Genomic DNA, 22580 nt, shown 5'->3' on the forward strand with positions numbered 1-22580 from the left:
ATATTGACATTGATATGAGAACGATACAAATGGAATATGTTCAAAGGCAAGTTTTATGAAACTCTGTGGTTGCATTGAGTCCTATACACCTTGTCTCAGATATGACTCTATTTACTATGTTTCACGCTTTACATACTCAGTACATATTTCGTACTGACCCCCTTTCTTCGGGGGGGGGGGGGGCGTTTCATGCCGCAGTACGGACACACGCTTCGGAGATCCGCCAGCCTAGGATTTCTACTCAGCTATTCCAGAGTGCTCCTTTGTTCCGGGGCATAGTTTTGTGGTATAACCTTTTGATATATACATATGTTATCGTCCAGGGTACGGCGGGGCCCTGTCCCGTCATATAATGTCGTTGTCACTCTTAGAGGTCTGTGGTCACAAGTGTGGGTCTATGTATGGTTGTGTTTTGTTATATGGTTATGACTTGTGTACGGGCGTACCCATTTGTAGTGGCAGCTGTCGGCTTGCGTAGCTATTTATGTTTATCATGGCGGTGTGTATGAAGGTAGCCTTCTCGGCTTATGTTTTGTTGGGACGTTCCCTATATATATATCAATCCTTGTTTTTTTATTTTCTAGAGGATGTACTACAATTTATGAACTACAAATAAATATAATAAACATTGCTACTTAATGTCCCATAGATGCAAGTAAATATTTCACAGATTCTTAATTAGAACTTAAAAGACAATTGGTTACAACTATTAAAATGTACATTAAAGTCCTCATATTAAAGACATTTAAAGAAATTAAAAGATCACCCTACATTAACATTACATCCTACAATATAAATATGACATCCTCCCTCCAAATCTGCATCAAGTTCCAAATCCTCTCAACATTCCAAACACAAATTAATCATAACCATCTTACATATTCGGTAAGAAAAATGGCTTCTTCTGTCTATGCATATGCACTTATTTTCTTATGCATATCCATGGAGGTTTCTCCGAGCGTCTCACAATTACTTGGAGGTGGCGGCCTTTTGCCAGGTTTAGGGGGTCAGGTCGGTAATGATATTCTTCCCGATATCTCAAAATGTTTAGCAATGGTGTTAGATGTTCCTGGATGTGTTGAGGAAATTATAACATCTTTCTTAAGTATTCAAGTTCGATTGATTGGTCCTCAATGTTGCAAAGCTGCATTAGAATTTGAGGATAGTTGTTTGCCTAAGATTTTACCTTTGAGTTCTCTTTTCCCTTTTACACTTAGGAATCGCTGTCCCATTCAGGGTTCATTACCGCCAACACCCCCTCAACCTCTAGTTCCAACAGTAGCACGTAAAGTTAAGAACTAAGTTGTTTACTTATCGTCCTTCAAATTATTTATAATAAACTGGTGGTGATCGGACTTGCACCTAGGAGTTTTCTTTTTTTTTTTTTTTTTTTTTTTGCAAAATTAGTAACATGTTGAATTTTGTGTTGTTTTATTTAATGATGAAGCGGTTAGATAATGCACATTTTATTTATTTAATTATGTCTTTCAGTAATCTGCATGCATGCATGCAATACAATATTTATTTGTTGTTGAATGCCAACTTTAATATATATCAATACCAGTTACGAGGGCATACATTCGATACATATACTCGTGGTAAAAAAAAAGAACAAAGAAATGTCAAGCAATAAATTAAATCAATATCATCAAAGCTTTAATAACTCCTTAGCTGTTAAATTTGCAAAAACTGTTAGCAGGGAAATTTCCTGCAAATTCACAACGAAATTAAAATTTCCTTTTTTTCATCGATTACTTACAGATTTACCTAGAAAATGATACATGCAGATAATTTTCCCCGGACAATCCCTAGGTAATATTATCATGCTAATTGGCAGCAAATTTACTGGGCAAACTATTCTCCTCAGCTAAATATTCTAGAGTTTAGGAATTTTTAGATTTTCGATAAAAACTCCCAAACAAAATTCTCATCTAAATCACACTTTTCTTGTAATGGTGAATATACATCAACAATTCATCATAAATTTACTAGATTTATGCTAACAGTCGACTTAACGTAACTTTTATCTTTTATATAATCTTGGACTGGTAATGTGAGTAGCATAGCTGCAAATTGCAATATTAAAAAAACGGAAAAGGGCCAAATATACCCCTGTACTATTAAAAAAAGGCCAAATATACCCCTCGTTATACTTTGGGTTCAAATATAACTCTGCCGTTTAACTATTATAATAGTATTCCACCAATTTTTTGAACAAATGGCTTAACCAAATTTTAGACAAGTGGAAGGACAAATGTCTAACTTAAAAATTGGGAGTGGCAAATGAATATGATTTGCCAAATAAGCTTGCCACTTGGCAAGTTAGTATCCTCTTTTAAAGCCTATAAATAGGTTCATGCTCCAGCAGAATGAAATCAAGAAATTCTCTTTTCTATTCCACATCCCTCACGTTCCCTCTCTCTACTATAACTTTCCTTCATTTTGTTTAATTATTCTTTTATGGTTGTTCTATATTTCCTTCTAAAACTTGTTGGTATATTTAAAATTTGTTGATTGTTGTATCCTCTAATTAATTAGAAAAGGGCTTGTTTAATCCTGGGGGAACATTTCACTTTGCTGAAATAGTTTCTTAGGACAGTGCCTAGCATGACTCAAGTCAGACTGTATATTTACTAAATATATTATCGTAGTAATATTTATTTTTCAAGTGCTGATATTTTACTTTGCTAAATAAATAATATTTATTATTATTATACTGGTTTTATTTTGTGGTTTTCCCAACAACTATTGGGTCAAATATACCCCTCCTCTCTTAAAGTTATCCAAGGTGGACATCCTATCCTATGTGGCATTGACAATTGATGAGGTGGATGCCACATGGCATCGCCACCTCATCACCCCTGACCCACTTCTTAGTCTTCCATAATGTTAAGCAAAAATGGGTATGTTTTACACCGGGGATGATATCTGTCTCAGCTTTCTAAGCACACGTATTTGATATAGTTAGCGGTTAAATTTTCCGGGGAATATGTTAAACTTAAATATATCTGTCTTAAATGCAAAACAGCCAAGTGACAACTTAGTTTTCATTCTCTGATATGTGAGGATGAACATTAAGAATGTCAAATATAACTACATAACTTAACAGGAAACTCAAGTAATTTGCTATTAAAATGCTCACCATTGATTCTATTGATTTGCAAATAAATGCATACATACTCCGATTACTGCACTAATGTGTTTGGGTAGAAGGTGGACTTGCCAGAAAAATAATAGAAGACATACATGAGAATACTGTCTTCTTAATCTTTAAGATGGCAGTAATGGTGACAATGAAGGTGGAGTGGAAGGAAATTTTAGTGGTGGAAGAGGGGAGGAGTAAAATTGGTTAAGGGTGATGAGGTGGCAATTCCATGTGGCATCCACTTCATCAAATATCAATGCCACGTAGGATAGGATGTCCACTTTGGACAACTTTAACGGTAGAGGGATATATTTGACCCAATAATATAACGACAGGGGTATATTTGGACTCAAAGTATAACGAGGGGCATATTTGGCCCTTTTCCAATAGTACAGGGGTATATTTGGATCTTTTCCGTTAAAAAAAATTGTCGTCAAAAGTTTCTTTTAACGGAAAAGGGTCATATTTGCCCCTGTACTCATACAAATAAGTCATATTTGTCCTTCGTTATACTTTTTTATATATTTGCCCATTTACTATTAAAAAAAGGGTCATATTTACCCCCTACTCCATTAAATCCCCATGCCCCCACATAAAATTACCTACATGGCTTTTATTTTCCCCAATTAAATCTTATCACAATTTAAACCATTTTAACCAACTCGCCCAACCGGCTAAAAATTAAAACATAAAACCTCATTGGTTATCCATGGTGGATGTAATTTTACCACTCAAATTTCATCCAACCAACTTATTTTTCTTCAGATTAAATTCATAAAAGCTTCATTGTTCATCCATGGTGAAAAAATCAATTCTCCTCCTTTATTTTCGTTTCTGGGGACAAAGGGTCTATGTTTCGAGCCTCGTTCAATATTGCAATTTTCTAAAGGTCTCATTTTGTGCTCCACTGCTCCTTATTTGTCTTTGAAAAGATTTCAAGATATCAGTGCATAACATGCAGATGTCATGCATAGTCTCATATTACCATAGATTCAGGAAGCAACCATTTTGAAATTGGTGATGAATATCTGGACAAACCACTACTTTCCGTAGTGGCGTACAAACCTTTCCTTTTCGAAAAATATTAAGAAAATGAGAGAAAAAAATTACATGTAGGCATCACGTAGGAAAAAAAAAAAAGTGGGGACTAGAGGATTTAATGTAAGGAGGGCAAATATGACTCAAAAATAGAGTACGGGGGCAATATGATCCTAAAGTTGGATGACAAGGGAAAATATATCAAAAAAATATATCGAGGGATAAATATAACTTATTTGCGAGACTGCAAGAACAAATTTGACCCTTTTTCGTTTCTTCAAAACAAAAAGAAAAACTGCTATTTTCCTTATATGGAATGAAGGTAAAAATGTTAAGTTTGACTCCTTTTACGCTGTGGACCCCATCAGATCTACTGTTTCTTTTCTCGAGTTTATGAAATTTTTTAATATGTGTCTCACACAACTGACATTAGTTGTGTGAGGTCCTTTTGGTGAGGTAAAACGTGAACCCAAAAATATAAGATGTGAGTCCACTTTTTATCTCACAAAAAAGAGCCTCACACAACTAATTTCAGTTGTATGAGGCACATAGTAAAACTTTTCCGAGTTTACCCATAAGATGATGAATCACTGAAATCGAGAAAATGACAAAAATGGTTCCTTATGTTTGAGAGTAGGTTCATAATAGTCATTTAAGTATGCACTAACAGTCTTGGTCCTTTAAGTTTGTCAAAAGCTTAACAGTTTTAGTCTTCGTAAAATATCTATCAAACTCTGTCCGATAGATTTGACAGAAATGATGAAAAAGGAGAAATGAGCGGAAACTCACATTACGAGATACAATTTTTGCTATTTTAATTTATTTCTAGAGTCTGTTGCTGCTTTTTTTAGTGTAATTTCTGCTTATTTTTCTTATATCTTCTTAGTGTCTAGTACATTTTTTTTTTCGTGTTGCATATTTTAGGATTTGATGAGACTTCTTGGTGTTTATGATTACTTTATTTTTTCCACTGCCGTCAAATCTAACCAATATAAATTGTTAAATGTTTGTTAGGGACAGGGGCGTATGTAACATTCAAGGTGGGGGTTCAATTGAACCCATAAAGTTTAAATCCTGTATGCGCCGCTGGTTAGGGACTAAAATATAAATTGTTCAAATGGCCTATTCTTAATATAAAATTGACTAAAAATATAAACTGTATCTGTAGAATTAGTCAATGTGCGTGCAAGCTATCCCGAATCCCCCGATCTTAAAGAAAAATCTGAATATCATGGAATTTCCTATTCTTAATTTCAAATTGCCTTTTGATTACTTCATCTCAATTAATTTGTGCTATTATTCAATATCGCTGAAGTACCACAATTAATATTGACATAATAAGCACATCCATTTTGATGTTTGAATCAGTGGCGGATTCAGGATTTTCACTCAGGGGGTTCGAAAAAAACAATAAAAGCAAAATATAAAAACTATGTTGTCCCTAGAGATCAAACTTCGGACGCCAGAGACAATTTTGAACACCCTGAACCACTTGAGCTAACCTTTTGCATTTGTTCAAGATGTTCAAAAGTCAATATATGTACATAAACACGAAAAATTTATCTAATATATACTGTAATTTTTTGTCGAGGGTGTTCGGGTGAACACCCTCACCGCCATGTAAATCCGCCCCCGGTTTGAACATTGCCACAACAAACCAACAATTAATTGTTCATTTTGACATTGCCACAACAAACCAACAATTCAGTTTTAACGTACGTATTATCAGTTTGAGCTTAAATTTTTTAGGCAATTAAGGGGGTAAGCATATCTGAAAATTAATTGTTCACTTTGACTCTGTTCAATTTTAGTTCAATCCTTGTTTTTTTATTTTCTAGAGGATGTACTACCATTTATGAACTACAAATAAATATAATAAACATTGCTACTTAATGTCCCATAGATGCAAGTAAATATTTCACAGATTCTTAATTAGAACTTAAAAGACAATTGATTACAAGTTACAACTATTAAAATGTACATTAAAATCCTCATATTAAAGACATTTAAAGAAATTAAAAGATCACCGTACATTAACATTACATCCTAGAATATAAATATGACATCCTCCCTCCAAATCTTCATCAAGTTCCAAATCCTCTCAACACTCCAAACACAAATTAATCATAACCATCTCACATATTCAGTAAGAAAAATGGCTTCTTCTGTCTATGCATATGCACTTATTTTCTTGTGCATGTCCATCGAGGTTTCTCCGAGCGTCTCACAATCACTTGGAGGTGGTGGCCTTTTGCCAGGATTAGGGGGTCAGATCGGTAATGATCTTCTTCCCGATATCCCAAAATGTTTAGCAACGGTATTAAATGTTCCTGGATGTGTTGAAGAAATTATAACATCTTTCTTAAGTATTCAACTTCGGTTGATTAGTCCTCAATGCTGCAAAGCTGCATTAGAATTTGAGGATAGTTGTTTGCCTAAGATCTTCCCTTTGAGTTCTCTTTTTCCTTTTACCATTAGGAGTCTTTGCCCCATTTAGGGTTCATTACCACCAACAGTACTCCCTCAACCTCTAGTTCCATCAGTACCACGCAAAGTTAAGAACTAAGTTGTTTAGTTATCGTCCTTCGAATTCTTTTTAATAAACCGGTGTTGATCAGACTTGCACCTAGGAGTTTTTTAATCATAAATAGTACCATGTTGAATTTTATGATTGTTTTATTTAAATGATGAAGTGGTTAGGTAATGCACATTTTATTTATTTATTTAATTATGTCGTTCAGTAATCTGCATGCATGCAATAAATATTTATTTGTTGTTGAATACCAACTTTAATATATATCAATACTAGTTACTCGTGGTAAAAAAGAACAAAAAAAAAAAAAAAGGAACAAAAAAATGCCAAGAAATAAATTAAGTCAATATCTTCAAAGCTTAATAACTCTTCAGCTGTTAAATCTGCAAAAACTGTAAGCAAGGAAATTTCCTGCAAATTTACAAAGAAAATAAAATTTTCACCTTTTCATCAGTTACCTACCAAGTTACTTAGAAAATGGTCCTTGCAGATAATTTCCTTAGACAATCCTTAGGTAATATTATCATGCTAATTGGCAGCAAATTTTTCTAGGAAATATTTCCTCAGGTAAATATTTTTGAGTTTAGGAATTTTCAAATTTCCGAGAAAAATTCCCATAAATTCTGTGTAAATTCACACATTTCTTTTTGTGGCAAACATACATCAACAATTCATCATAAATTTACTAACTTTATGCTAACTGTCAACTTAACGTAACTATCGTTTCCTATTTAATTTTGGATTAGCAATGTGAGCTGACATAGTTGCAAATTGCAATATTAAAAAATTATCAAAGTTTTCTTTAAAAGAAGGAAAAAAAAAACGGTTATTTTCCAGGTAAATGTAAAGTTTTTTCAGGTTGTGGACCCCTTTAGATCTTTTGTTTCTTTTATCGAGCTAAGATAATGAATCACTAAAATCGTGAAAATGACAAAAGTGGTCCCTTATGTTTGAGAGTTGGTTCAAAACAGTTACTTAAGCATGCACTGAACAGCCTTGGTCCTTTAAGTTTGGCAAAAGCTTAACAAATTTAATCTCCATCAAATATTTATCAAACTCTGTCCGTTAGATTTGACGAAAATGATGAATAAAGAAGAAGAAATGAGCGGAAACTCATATTTAGAGATACAATTTTTTTAGCTTTTGCTTTTTTTTTTTTTTTTTTTAAATAATTTCTCAAGTCTGGTGCAATTTTTTTTGGTGTAGTTTCTGCTATTTTTTCTTGTACATCTTTTTAGTGTCTAGTGCATTTATTTTGTGTTGCATATTCTAAGTTTCCATGAACTTGACATATAGTGTTTGTGGTTACTTTTTCTTCCCAATGTTTGCATCAAATCTAACGGATATAAATTGTTACTCCTTCTATCCCAATTTATGTGTCACACTTTTCTTTACGGTACCTTTCAATATCTAAAAATAATATAACTTTATGAAATGCTTTACAACTATATAAATATCTAAAGTTTGTTTTGGACTGTAAATTTCAAAAGTATTCCTTTCTTTCTTAAACTTCGTATCTAGTCAAATGGTGCCATAAAAAACCGGGACGGAGGGAGTAAATGTTTGTCAGGGACTAAAAATGTTAACTTATACAAACTTAAAGGACAAAAAACTGTTCAATGCATACTTAAGGGGCTATATTGAACCAACCTTTAAACATAAGGGACCGTTATTGTCACTTTCTCAAGTGAAATCCACTCGTTAAAGGCCAATACTATACAAAAGAGATATGGAGGGAAGCTGTGGTGTAAAAACTTAGAACGTGGCCACTTTTCAAATGCAATATATCAAGAACTGCTATGGAGAATAATACTACTAGTATTACACATTTTGTGCTATAGCCTATTAGCTGCACTAATAATAATAAAAAAAATCAATGGCGTTGAGGTTTCTTCAGTATCAACCATTTTCTCCACTTTCAAATTTTAGCTCTGCAAATCGAAAACGCAAATTTTTGGCGCGCAGTGAAGTTTCTGTCTCCGCCACTGTTACTTCCAAGCCACCCGTCTCAGGTACAGCTGTACTTGTTTTTTTGTTTTTGTGTGTGTGTGTTTTACAAGAAAGATTAGGTATTGAAAAAGTAGTGAATTTATGAATGCGTGATCACATAAACCGAAATTTAAGATTTATAGCTTGAGTGTTAGTTTGACGATTTTCCTGACACTAATCATATTGTGTCAAATGGGCGGGTTGACCTGAAATTAGACGTTACAAAGTAGCTGAGTTTCAAAATAGCTGAGTTAATGAATGAACAGGTTATTGGTTACTTAGACTGTATTGGATTGGGTCAAAATCGGCTAAATAAGTATGTCATAACCCAATTTTCTAAGTCTTACTAAATTTTAATTTCTTTCTTTGTTTTCTTATCATCCTTTATTTAACTACCTAATAAAATATTTTTTCTTTATTATATATTTTGAATAAAATTTCAAACAAAAATAATCAAAAAAAATACTTTGATAAGGTTTCATGGATCAATTTGGGCTAGCATATCAACCCAACTTTTGTATAAGCTCAATTGGATTGGTCAGAATGGACTGAGTTAATAAATAGGGAAAACAACACAAGATACCCCTAAAATGTAAAATATTTACCTGCCCATGCCTCCTTCTAAACTAATTTCGCTTCTTACCCAACCGGTCGAAAATATTTACCCAAGTACCCTCTCGCCCAAAAACCTTCTTTCATGATACCATTATAGTATATTTATATATCGTGGAGGACTAAGAGAAGGACTGAAGCTGTCCTCCATGATATTCTCTTAGTATATTTATGTACCATGATAGTATCACGGAGGATTGAAGAGTGTCTCATTGATGGACTGAAGCAGTCCTCCACGATACCATCACAAAATATGTATATAAGATGATGGTGTAATAGAGTTTTTTTTTAAAAGTGTCTTTTGAACAAATGAGCATGATACCATCTCAGTATATTTATATATCATGTTGGTATCATAATTTTGGGAGCATTTCAGGTAAATAGTTTCAGAGGCATAAAAGTAAGAGGGGGCATGGGCGGGTAATTATTTTATTTTTAGGGGCAACGATGTTCTTTATGCAGGTTAGACGGGTTATGTTTTCATGAGCTAATTTTGTCACCTCTTTATACACTATTAGTAGTTAAGTATAAAGACTTCTAACGACACTTGGTTCTAGTAGCGGAACTAGAACTAGAAATTTTAACAAGGGGATTAAGAAAAAGTCAAACTTGCATAGTGACTGAATACACTAGAGTATATGTTAAAAAGAGTTGTTTTTACCCTATTTGTATGGTGTAAGCGGATTCAATTGAACTCCTTTTGACAGTCTTAGCTCTGCCGCTGCCTGGTTCGCTAAAAATGAAATGTGACCTTCCAATTATACTGATGAGATTAAGCAATGACTTCCATCACATTTTTTTTTAATGTTGTTCCTTTGTTAACAGATGCAACATATCCCTGCATACCCTCAATTCCAATATATTTCTAACTGTTTTTGGCATACCGTGAAGCAAATTAAGTAAATATTGACTACCATCTCTACATGTACCTTTTTTTACTTTTATACAGCAAAATTTGCAAATTTAGTGTAGTTTTTGAATATGTAAACTTCAAATTAACGTAACTGATAGTTCCGAAGATTGGTCAAAGTTACCCTCAATGAGCCAAAATTGGGATGGGGAATAATGTACTTACATGCTTCTCTAAGTTTGGACACTGCAATATGTTTTGACAGTTTCTTATAACTGATTCTTTTACAAGTCGCATTACCTTGTATGTTGTATACATGGGACAAGTGGAGTACTTTTTCCTAAAAAGGAACAAATCTATGCACGATGTGTCTCGCTGTTGTAAATTCCTGGATTCTAATGTCTGTTAAAATTGTTCTCTTCATGATTAGCATGCAACTGATCGGTATTCGGTGGACATGATAACTCGTGATGTATCCACTTGGTAATCCATGAAATATGGACCTCACTGTAAATTGATGTTCCAATGAAGGAAAAACCATAATTCTGAGGATCTGCCAGTGTAGACTTTTATAACGCGGATAAGTTCTCTCACTACAGGAACATATGTTTATGTGACTGCAGAATAATGTGCAGGCAAGGCAGAAGCAGATATTGTTGTTATTGGGAGCGGTATAGGTGGGCTATGTTGTGCTGGACTTCTTGCTAGGTATGGCCAAAATGTTTTAGTGGTGGAAAGCCATGATGTAGCTGGGGGTGCAGCTCACTCTTTTGATATTAAAGGGTACAAATTTGATTCTGGTCCATCATTGTTCTCCGGTTTTCAATCAAGAGGTCCTCAGGCAAATCCATTAGCGCAGGTTACACTCTCTCTGTTTATGATTTGGCTTTGTTTGTTCAAACGTTGAACACTTGAACTCAATCACCTGGAGTTGTTGATTGTGAATTCCTATCAGCATCTAACTGTCAGATGTGAGAATAAAGAATAGTGCTGGCGTTGGCAAATGTTTTAATGGGACCAGTTTCACTAAAGTATTTATTTGCTTTTAAGTCTCCAACATTGATATGTTTCTCAGGTTCTTGATGCATTAGGTGAATCAATTCCCTGTGTAAACTATGACTCATGGATGGTATACTTACCTGAAGGTGAATTCTTGTCACGCATAGGCCCAACAGAGTTTTTTAAGGTATGACCTGCTATTGGCTTTTGGTAACATGTTTCATAGACATCATCGGAAAATCTCTAGTTTAAATCACAAAATTCAAAAGTCTTCTCTACTTTCTTAAACTCCGTGCCTAATTAAACTAAGACAAACAAATTGAAACAGAGGAAGTATCTTTTAACTGAATGGTTATATTTCCTAATGAAACCATTTATGTTATAAAACTGAATGTTTATATTTCCTTATAACATCCTTCATGATAATCTTTCTCACAATTCAGGATCTTGAGAAGTATGGAGGACCAGATTCAGCGAGAGAGTGGAGAAAACTTCTTGTGAGTATTGCATACTTCCTTTACGTGTTTTGTTTCTTATGTTCTTGATTGTTCTAATACCCAGAGATGAAAACAAGTTTTTGACTAGAAAATATTATCAATTTATATATGAGATCTCTTGACAGTCCCTTGCAGGGGTGGGATGGTTAAGAGTGGGAGTTGGGGTGTTGGTTGGATGGGGAAAAGACAATTAACTTGGAATGTCACTCTCATTTGCATACTTTTAAGGAACTTGTTTTTTTTTTTTTTTACACACGCAATACTTCCAATCTCTTGACAGTCCCTTGCTCTCGAACTGCAAGAGCTCTGCCTCCAATCTATTATCTCATTTGCATCGAGTGTTGTTTTTACAGGACGCAATACTTCCAATCTCAGCAGCTGCAATGGCTCTGCCTCCACTATCTATCCGAGGCGACTTGGGTGTACTTTCCACTGCTGCTGCTAGATATGCACCTTCCCTCTTTAAATCTTTTGCTCAAATGGGACCTCAAGGAGCCCTTGGTGCTACCAAGCTTCTTAGACCCTTTTCAGAAATCATTGATTCTTTGGGGATAAAAGATCCTTTTATACGGAATTGGCTGGATCTCCTTGCTTTCTTGCTTGCAGGGGTCAAAACTAACGGCATACTTTCAGCAGAAATGGTAATTATCAAACATGCATATTTCCTTATAGAGATATGTTGTTGGCATCTGTCAGGAAAATGTTGTTTAATCTCTGCTCAAGTGTCTCTAAATCGTGCATGTTGATAATGTTATTTTTAAAATGTAGTATGGTGATAATAGAGATGTTTATGTTCTTATGATTTAAAATTTAATCAGTTGCACTATAGAAATTAAATACTGCAGTCAACTTTTAGAAATAGCACCTCACACCTATTGTTGGAATCCGAAACTTATCTTTCAAATTAATGGTCAAATTTGAGAATTCTGCAATTGCAATTTACCAAAAATTTTAGATATAATTGTGTCAAATTTGGAGTTTGCACTTTTGATTCACATTATTAAAATCATTTCTAATTTTCTTAAACTTTTGATAAACAGATTTTGTTGGTTTTATTGCAAACCTAGGACAAAGTCCAAGAGTGAATTTAAAAACAGGTTAAACCTAGTTTATAATAGGACTTTTCTATTTCCATTTTCATCACTATTGAATAAATGCAATGGCTGCAAGAATCCATGAAACTGATTTTCATCTTGTAGATTTTTGTTCACGTCTCACTTTTTGTACTTGCTTTTATGTTTAACCTCCTTCCATTTAATTTACCTTATTGGTGTAAGTATCATTATTCTTACCATCAATTGATGCAACTTCATCAATATCATCCTTTATGCTTCATAGGTGTACATGTTTTCAGAATGGTATAAGCCAGGTTGTACTCTAGAATATCCACTTCATGGAAGTGGAGCAATTGTTGATGCTCTTGTTCGAGGATTACAAAAGTTTGGTGGGCGGATTTCTCTCAAGAGTCACGTAGAAAACATTGTTGTTGAAAATGGGCCGAGCTGTTGGAGTCAAACTAAGAGGTGGCCAAGTAAGTTTAAAAATAAAAAAAAGACGCATAGTGAAATAATACATGACATTTTTTTATTAAGGTTGTGCTTTTTCCTCATCAAAAACATAAAACCAAAATACTTGATGTTGCAGTTTGTCCGTGCCAAGAAGGCTGTAGTCAGCAATGCATCTATGTGGGATACCTTGAGTTTATTGCCTCCACAAGTTATCCCGAAATCATACCAGGACAGGATCGAAACGACCCAACAGTGTGAATCATTTATGCATCTGCATTTGGGTTTTGATGCAGAGGTAACATACAGCATAAGAATGTGTTGTTGAGAATTCTCTTTGTTTTTCTAGGGGACCTGATAAGTAGGCTTAATGGTTGAAGGGGCATACATGGTATACTGTTCTGATTATTTCAACTTTTTATCTGTACCTTCTTATGAATGGGCCAAGAAGGTTAGTGTCTTGTCATGGAACTTCTGTTCAGGTGTTTTTCTGAAATGTAAATACCGCCATTCTCAAAAAAAAAAAAAAAAAAAAATGTAAATACCTTATGTTATACTAATTTATGTAAGTATGAGAAATTTATAATTCACCTAACGACCCTCCAATTTTTTATTTTTTTTTGGCTTAAAGATCTGGTATCCGGAATCTACTGGCCCCGCCTAATCTAGATTCACGCTGCATTCCATTCCTAGGTTTTGAACCCGATACTCTAGTTATGGAAAGGATCTCATCCATCCCTTGTCAATTTATGTGACACCTTTCAGATTTCGTGAGTCAAACTAGTTTATCTTTGACCACAATTTTTCCAATACGCCTTTTAAATATCTTCAATTGTCAATTATTCATATGCACCTATCAAGGAAAACCTTTGACAGTACATACAATTCCGTCAGCAAATCAATTAGTAGACTGTCACAATGGAATATGGCTTTCATAAAGTAAACTACCCGATCACGAAATAAAGATTAGAAACATCATTTTCAGGATCATGTTAATCATCTCTTCCTCTTGTGGGGGGGTTGTAGAGATATTTCTGTTTGTTTTGTTTTTCATTGGCATTGCTTTCTTTAATTGTCATTGTACTGGATGTTTAGGGTATACCTGATGACCTGGGAATCCATCATATAGTTGTTAATGACTGGGACCGAGGGGTTGATGCTGATCAGAACGTCGTGCTAATATCTGTGCCTAGTGTGCTTAGTCCGGATCTTGCTCCACCTGGAAAGCATGTTTTGCATGCTTATACCCCTGGAACTGAGCCGTTTGAAATTTGGGAAGGTCTTGATTGCCGAAGCAATGAGTACAAAAACCTCAAGGCTGAAAGATCCGAGGTTCTCTTTGTTTTCTTATTTCTTAATGATAAACAGTCATCCAACTTCCGTTATTTAGAAAATCTGAGACTATAGTCTAGCTGATGAACTTGCTTTATCATGTCATGTTAGTATGGTGTTAGCTGACAAATTGTTAGATGTTGTGATTCATCTTGAAATCAGAAGTTAAGCCACAGTGCTCAGCTATTGTGCCTAGCTGATTTATGCTCCAGATCAGATCTTGCTATCCAGGATTTGAAAGCATGATTCAATGCTTCAAGATTCTAAGAACGAACCTGTTGAAATTTGGGAAATCCCTTATTGTTGCAATGTTAGTGAACTTTTACACATAAACTTATGCTCCTTGTTGAAAGTACTGGGTTTAGATGAACCCGGTGCCTGAATACTTATTTATGCTCTAGATATCTCTTATAACTTGTTTGTTTGTCCTCTTTTTTCCTGTTCCTTTCCTTCTCTATATGTATCTTTGTAATTTGTGACCTTCAGTCAAGAATTTGTTGAACTTTTCACTTTAGTTAGCTGTAAATCTGTATTCATATTGAGGTCACTTCTCACCTGATTTTCTGTTTACATGACAGGTAATGTGGAAGGCTGTGGAGAAAGCACTTGGACCAGGGTTTAATCGCGAGAAGTGTGAGGTGAAATTAGTTGGAACTCCATTAACACATCAAAGATTTCTTAGAAGAAACAGAGGGACCTATGGGCCGGCTATATTAGCAGGTAAATAGAGGTGGATCTGGGCGGGGGGTTCAACTGAAGTCATTACTTTTGACTCGAACTATGTAAAGTAGAACCTCTTAATAATGGCATCGTTTGTCCAGGTCTTTTTTGGCTGCTATAGCTAAATAACGTTATAGAGTACATATAATATAACATAATATGAAAATCGGTTCCAAAGAAAATTTGATTGTTATAGCGAAATGTTATTATAGAGGATCACTGGTATAGAGAGATCCGACTGTACACATAATACATATCAAAAGCATTAAAATGTATAAATTTATAATAAGATCAAACTCATTCTAAACCTCAATAGTGATCTATGTTAAATTTTCGTCTGCAGGTAAAGGCACATTTCCTGGACATTCAACACCAATTCCACAACTCTTGTGCTGTGGAGACTCTACTTTTCCTGGCATTGGAGTGCCTGCAGTTGCTGCTAGTGGTGCCATTGTTGCGAATTCACTGGTTTCTGTGACACAACATTCGCAACTTCTTGATGCTGTAGGGATATGAGGAGACTCCGAGACGATAAGTCGTTTGAAGTTCTGGAGTTTTGACTCATTCTGTATAAAGCTTAACTTTGGTTATACTTTGTACAATTCTTCCTTTTGTTAATTTTAATGAAATGTAGCATGGCGAATCTTCTGTTCGAAACTTCTTTGGAATGAAAGTTATATTCTCCGCACATGTTTGCTTACTAGTTTTTCCTGTTCTTATTGATTAACAAGTTATACTCTCCTTCATCTTTGAAAACTTCAAACTTGTTATAGTGCTGGACTTGGGAATCTTTCTGAATCGGTGGTACTTTTTCCAGTGAAAAACAGTTGCTAATTCATTTAAGGTACTTCACTGTTCATACTCATGCAAATGATGCGTTCACAGTTACTATACAGCCTCCAGATTGGGCTAGATGATCATCCACTTGACTCTTATCTGGTATGTTCTTGCCATGTTCATCTGAGTATATTTCAACTCAATTCGCTTTCGTTTACACCAGAGCATGCTTATTTGTTACTACTATTGTACTTATTTCAGTTACCCGCTCTTATTGAAAAGAGATGAATGGCTTATATGCTATATTCTTGATGGTAAGTGCTAACCACTAAGACTAGTAAAAGTTTTGATGAGTTGCAGATTTGAAATGACTGTTATTAGTATATACATTAGAATTTAAGTACTTTTTTTTTAATGAGTGGTACTTGTCTTGAAGATATTTGATTATTTAGAAAATCACTACAGTAAATTTTCCTCTGGGGAGTATTGGCTTGTTAATAAATCATTGCTTTGTTACTTTTACCAATCTTTTATCTTTTTGATTTAACCACTTTTACAAAATTAATTGAATTAGCATGTCCTAGCAATTAAGTTGAAATGACACTCAAGGGTGTGGCCTAGTGGTTCATGAAGCGGAGTTGAGAATCATGATTTTCATGTTCAAATCTCAACACTAGGTGATTTCTTGCATTTGTCCAAGCTTTGATGGACTGAGTTGCCCGATATGCTAGTTGGAGGGAGCAGGTATCCCATAAAATTAACCTAGATGCGTGCAAGTTGGTTCGGACAACACGATTATAAAAAGAAAATGAAGGGAGATATGATTTTGATGGTGCAGAGCAAGAGTCTTGAATTATTCGTCATACATGTAAAAGACATTGAGCTTTTTTATAATCTTATCAGTTACAACATTTGGAATTGTTAAGTTATGTTCCTTGGTATTGGTAACCTATAACTAAGTTGCTCGGACTTGGGTGCGGGTGTCCGATACGGTGTGGATCTAGAGGTCGGATCCTTCATGATCTAAATTTTACAGATTCGGGGATACGGATCCAGGTATGGCTATGAGTGCGGGGATTCGGCTAAAATTAATTCAAATATCTAAAAATAGAGTTATAAAACATTAATTATGAGGTATTATGTGGAAAACCTGAGGAGGAAATATTGATCAAGAGGAAAATCCCAGAAGGAGATAAAAGGGAAAGGAGTGGCCTAGGAATTTCTATGTACAAGGTATTCCATTTCTTCAATTTCACCTTATCTTTTGTTTTGATTACAAAAATCATTGAATTTTTCCGGAATTTCTCCGTCAATTTTGGTCAAAGTATCCAAAATCTTTTGACTAGATCGAGTACGGATCCGGCACCCTCACCCCCGTCGTTCCAACACGGGTGCGGCACCAAAAGTGAAGAGTCCGAGTAACTTAGCCTATAACTCCTTCCTCTTTCATATGAATTTGGATTTTGCAAATTTTAGGCAATGGCAGAAGCATTCAAATAAAAAAAAAAAAAAAGTACTACACAAAGAAGTAAAGAGAATTCAGCATCTAATATATTATATATAGATAAATAGCTCCAGCCATGATCTCAGGTATAATGTTGATCCAGAAGAATCAATTCCCAATGCCTCATAGGCTCAAAGTACAAACTTTTAACATCAAATCTGTCCAGGTAGCAGAGGCTATCCTCGTAACTACATATACCAGTAATCTTAACATTTTCTCCAAGCCCCAACACTTCAATTTATCTCCAACTATTTTTCTTCAAATCATAAAAGAATATCCGATTTGGCTTGATTCTTGAGTTAATTAATATGATCTCACCATTAAGAGTATCACTACATAAACTAATCTCTTCTAATACTCCTTGATTTTGCCAGCAGGTCGGAAGTACACTAGTGTTAATAAGCTTCACCCATTCTTCTCTCTCAGGACTTTGTAAAATCCAAATTTGCATTCCACTACTCCATGTTAAATCAACGGCTCCTAATTTTCCCTCAACTTCTACCAGCTGGTTAAAATAGCAACGAGATGACGTAATGTTCCACAACGGGATACTTCTGAATTCTTCAGTTCTAACGTTAAACTTCGCTATCATATGTCTTCGCTATCATATGTCTCCCACTTGCGTAGGAAACACCGTATAAATAGACAGCTCCATCGATGTGAACTCCTTCAAGTCTTAATGGATAAAAATTGAGTATGCTTTTGATCTCTCTCCACGATTTGTCTGTGCCTAGAGTGAAAACCCAGTGTCTTATTGACACGCATCCACCATCAAGTGTCATCAAGATTTTGTGCCTCTTTTTAACTGAGTCGAAACCCAACGTATAGGAACAACGATAAGTCTTTAAATCTCCAGCAACACGATCTGGTAAACAAGGAAGAAATCTCACTTCTCTTGTGCTAGGATTGAAAATAGTAGCCGGATGAAGAGAATTCTCACTCCATAAACATAATAAACCTTTAGCGTACGAAAGTTTAGGATTTCTGAAAACGTTGAATCCCTCGACACCAAGGACGGAGGCTTTAGGTTGTATCAACTTCAGGTCTATGGTGTAAAAGTTCTCTTGGCCGCTCCCGAGTAGGAATAATTTGGTCCTTTGACCAGAACAAGACATGGAGCGGCTTTGATGGACATCCATGAAATAAGAATTAAGTACAAGAGAGTGATATATTTGGCGACGCACTTGAAACGCATTAAAGATTTGATGGGAAGCCTAGAGAATATATCATGAATAATCTCATCAGGTATTGAATATTTTCTTTTTGCAGTCATCCTATTTCAGATGTTTATAAGAGAAAGCAAAAGACACTGTTCAGATTTTATTAGGGTACAATATTTTACATACGGTCATGTTTATATAGAATTATTTTGGTGTTTGACAAAGCCTTTTCCTTTAAGAACTTGGTTTAGTTAACGTGCGGCTAGCTTTTGTTTTAGTCCTTAAATCATTCTCTTTTTCTTTCTAGGATTAGGATTTTGTTTCTTTTTGTTTAGGCTATCTAAGTAAAAGCTGAACAAACTGAATAATAAAAAGTGTAAAATGAGCGTATAAGCTACGCGAGTGATCAAATAGCAACTAAGAAACTTGTTTAAAGTGTATTTTTCAAACACATTTGTGATGCAGACCCAATGCGTGAGGTCCAAACGCCATTTATGTGGCAAAGAGTAAATAATAATCCACGAAAGAAAATATGGTGCAAACACGTGTAATTTTCCATGTAAGCAAATAATATTCCAAAGCCAAATCATGGCCCTCATTTGTTTATCCCACGCTCTCTTCAATCACATTAAACATCAAATTCCTTCCATTCTCTATCAGATTCCATGAATTTGAACCACATCCCTCTAATTTTAAAGTCAAAACACATCCAAACTTCAACGAAGATCAAGATAAAATCATGAAAATGTGGAAATTTCATCTTTCGATTGTGGATTGTTGCAAGTGCTAAAAAAAATTGCTGAAACCTTGTTGCAAGTGCCAGAAAAAAATTGGGAAATGTTGCTTCATCAAATGATAGAGTGACCCAGCGAAGATACTAACTGTTTTGCCATTTAAGAATCTTTTTGCCCGGATTGCCCTTTATTTGGGGTGGTCTTTAATTTTTGCCCTTCAAATTGGTGGTCGAAATTTCTCGCCTAACAAAGATTGTGGGATCGAACCACATTTCGATTAAGAAAAATAAAAAAAAAAATTAACTTAAACTTTGCATCGTCGGATTTTGATCACAGAATTTTGCAAATTACGAATGTAAAGAAAGGACGTTTAAAAACCACCATTTTGAGGGGTAAAAATTAAAGACCACCCCCAGCGAAGGGCAATCCTGCAAATTTCCCTTTAAGAATCACCTTGGGAGGACTTATAAACACAGGGTAATTCCAAATTCTTTCATATATATTTGATTGAAACATTGATTTACATCATGGATCAACTAAATAGAAATTGCATACAAAATTCATAATTCCATCCAAATTGCAGAATAACATAAAAAGGACCTTATAACATTAGATTACATCTTGAATTAATGAAGTGGCCTCTTTTGCAATCATAGCCTTCCTTTACTCGTTTGGCCACTTTGATGCTCATCTATCTCCCGAATTCGTCCTCCCAGTTCATCTACATAAATCCCCGAAATTGTTCTCTAAATGTCCTTAAAATTGAAGCTTGAAAGTGTTTCTACACTAGTTGATCCTATTGATGACCGAATTGATCCTTCTTGTGAGGTCAATTTGTGTCCGAGTGTTGACACTTGTGATTTGAATGATGGGACATTATCATGATATGGATGATCAATTGAGGTTCTTCTAACTTGAACAAGAATCCATTAGATCTCAAGTAATTGTGCACCACAAGAATATAATAGTAGATACATGATGAACATTAATGTTAATCCAAGAATACACGAGAAACTTTTTTCAAACTCGCCCCATAAGTCATCTTTCTCTTCGTACACTTTGACCTGACGTTGGATGTTATATCTTCGGGTTATTTGGTTTGGATACCAAGAACCAAGAAGTCTTCAATAATACTTTTACTGCACAATGACAGAAAACAACCCCATTACCTAGTGGTCAACTTGTTTGGAGATTGGAGATAATGAAAAAAATAGGTGAATCAGATTTCTTTCCAATAATCTAAGAGAGATTTAGAAGAAAGCATTTGGTATGACCGCTGACCTTTTTTGCCTTCAATGGTGTTTTCAACGATGAAGAAAAAGAGTATGTGTTATTTTTATATGTTAATGGGGGTATGGGCTATATAAAGAGGGACTTTTTATCGTTATTTATTTATTTTTCTGTAAATTTCATAGGTTTGGGCTTCACGCGCTCAAAAGAAAATACACAGCACGCTATATGCCAGGGTGGATTCAGTGTTTACAAAATACACTTTGGACAAGTTTAAATGTCTATATGGTCACCATGTAAGTTTATATGTCTATCTTATAAAACAAGTCAAGTTTAAGGGGCTATCTAGGTAAAAAGCGAATACTACATCTAATAGCAATTAAGTAATTTTTATTTTCATTTTTTATTATGGAAAAGGGCCAAATATACCCTTCGTTATACTTTGGGTCCAAATATATCCCTACTGTTATATTTTGGGTTCAAATATACCCCTCCTATGTTAAATTTGTCCAATCCCAACACTAGGTGGACATCGATCCTACGTGACAACGACATTTGATGAGGTGGTTGCCAGTTGCCCAATATGCTAGTTGAACCCATTTACCCCTACTTTATTTTTGTTCTTCCACCATTAAAATTTCCTTGCCCGCCACAACCATTGCCATTGTTACCGCCTTATAGTTAGAGCTCTGGAAAACATAAGTAGCCTTTCTAATTCAGATGGCCAAGAAAGCCTTATTACAAGTGAGAAATAATTCGGTATAAAAGCATTCGGTGCAGACAGACATTAAAGGACAGGAACATAAATTCTCGGTTCCTTGGAGCTTTGAAGACGATTTCCTTGAGAAATTGAAGAAACGAAACCAACTTATCTGAGTTCCTTTAACTATAGATATTTCATTTAGTTACAACATTTAATACTTGTACTTTGTATGCCCCTAGTGTAACAATTATATAATATCCCCTCTCCTATTTTACTAACAATGGTAGATGGTGCAATGGTGGCAATGGGGGTGGTTGTGAAGGAAATTTTAATAGTGGAAGAACAAAAGAGAAGAGGGGTAAAATGGGATAGGGATGTTGAGGTGGCATGTCATGTGGCATCCACCTCATCAAATGTTAGTGCCACGTAGGATTGATGTCCACCTTGAACAAGTTTAACGGAAGAGGGTATATTTGAACCCAAAATATAACGGCTAGGGTATATTTGGACTCAAAGTATAACGAGGGGTATATTTGGCCTTTTTCCGTTTTTTTTAAATATATGTGTAAACACAATTTTCGTGCCTAAAATAATAAAGGCATGAAATAATATAACAAGAGTAATATTAGACTTAAGAAATGATGAGGTTTATAATCCATATAATATCTCCGATCTAAAAATTCTTCTCCTCACATACGTCATTTCAAAGGCTTGAAGCTTAATCTTGAACTTGTTGGACTTTGGATTTGATTCAAGAGTTTGATCTAGGATTTGTTATGTGTCACGAACAATTTGATGATCGCCGCGAGCCAAGATTTTAGATTTAGCTATTACGAATGGAAGATTTGGAGCCAACCCGCTTAGAATCTTTTCTTACAAGAACAACAACAACATATCCAGTATAGTCCACAAGTGGGGTCTGGGGAGAATAAGAGTGTACCCAGACTTACTCCTACCTACCTGTACATGCTACTTGTTTATTTAACATCTAAATTCTAATCTAACAAAAAATTGTAAGTATCATCTTATAATTCCAGGTTGCTCTTTTATAACTAGTAAGCCTTTCAACAAGTCAGAAGGGATGAACTTTAAAGAAAGAATTTTTTTAATTTTCAGATGGCTATGTTTCCTATTCTTTTTACTTGGTCATATTCTATAAACTTGCACTTCTAGTATATTATAATAAAGGTCAAATAACAAAATAAAAAAAATGAAATAGAATGTTGTGAAATAAAAAAAAATGAAGAGAAAA

At 34.8% G+C, this 22580-nt stretch overlaps 3 protein-coding genes across 3 annotated transcripts; all 3 read left to right on the forward strand.

Moving 5' to 3' along the window:
* The first annotated feature begins 845 nt into the window (after window positions 1-845).
* On the forward strand, window positions 846-1575 carry LOC132066767 (uncharacterized). Its single transcript, XM_059459981.1, has one exon. The coding sequence runs from the start codon at window positions 895-897 to the stop codon at window positions 1300-1302; it is 408 nt and encodes a 135-aa protein (XP_059315964.1). The 5' UTR covers window positions 846-894; the 3' UTR covers window positions 1303-1575.
* Window positions 1576-6338: 4763 nt separating this feature from the next.
* LOC132066194 (uncharacterized) lies at window positions 6339-6680 on the forward strand. The gene has a single exon (XM_059459557.1). It carries the CDS (start codon window positions 6339-6341, stop codon window positions 6678-6680), a length of 342 nt encoding a protein of 113 aa, XP_059315540.1.
* Window positions 6681-8561: 1881 nt separating this feature from the next.
* On the forward strand, window positions 8562-15908 carry LOC132067748 (prolycopene isomerase, chloroplastic). Its single transcript, XM_059461055.1, is given in 11 exon segments — window positions 8562-8728; window positions 10803-11026; window positions 11243-11353; window positions 11610-11663; window positions 12017-12304; window positions 13002-13157; window positions 13159-13194; window positions 13308-13466; window positions 14264-14500; window positions 15079-15220; window positions 15564-15908. Coding segments are annotated over 11 exon segments (1716 nt in total). The 5' UTR covers window positions 8562-8592; the 3' UTR covers window positions 15737-15908.
* Window positions 15909-22580: the final 6672 nt, after the last annotated feature.

This window comes from Lycium ferocissimum, chromosome 8 (genome assembly GCF_029784015.1).
Source record: "Lycium ferocissimum isolate CSIRO_LF1 chromosome 8, AGI_CSIRO_Lferr_CH_V1, whole genome shotgun sequence".
NCBI classification, from domain to species: Eukaryota; Viridiplantae; Streptophyta; class Magnoliopsida; order Solanales; family Solanaceae; genus Lycium; species Lycium ferocissimum.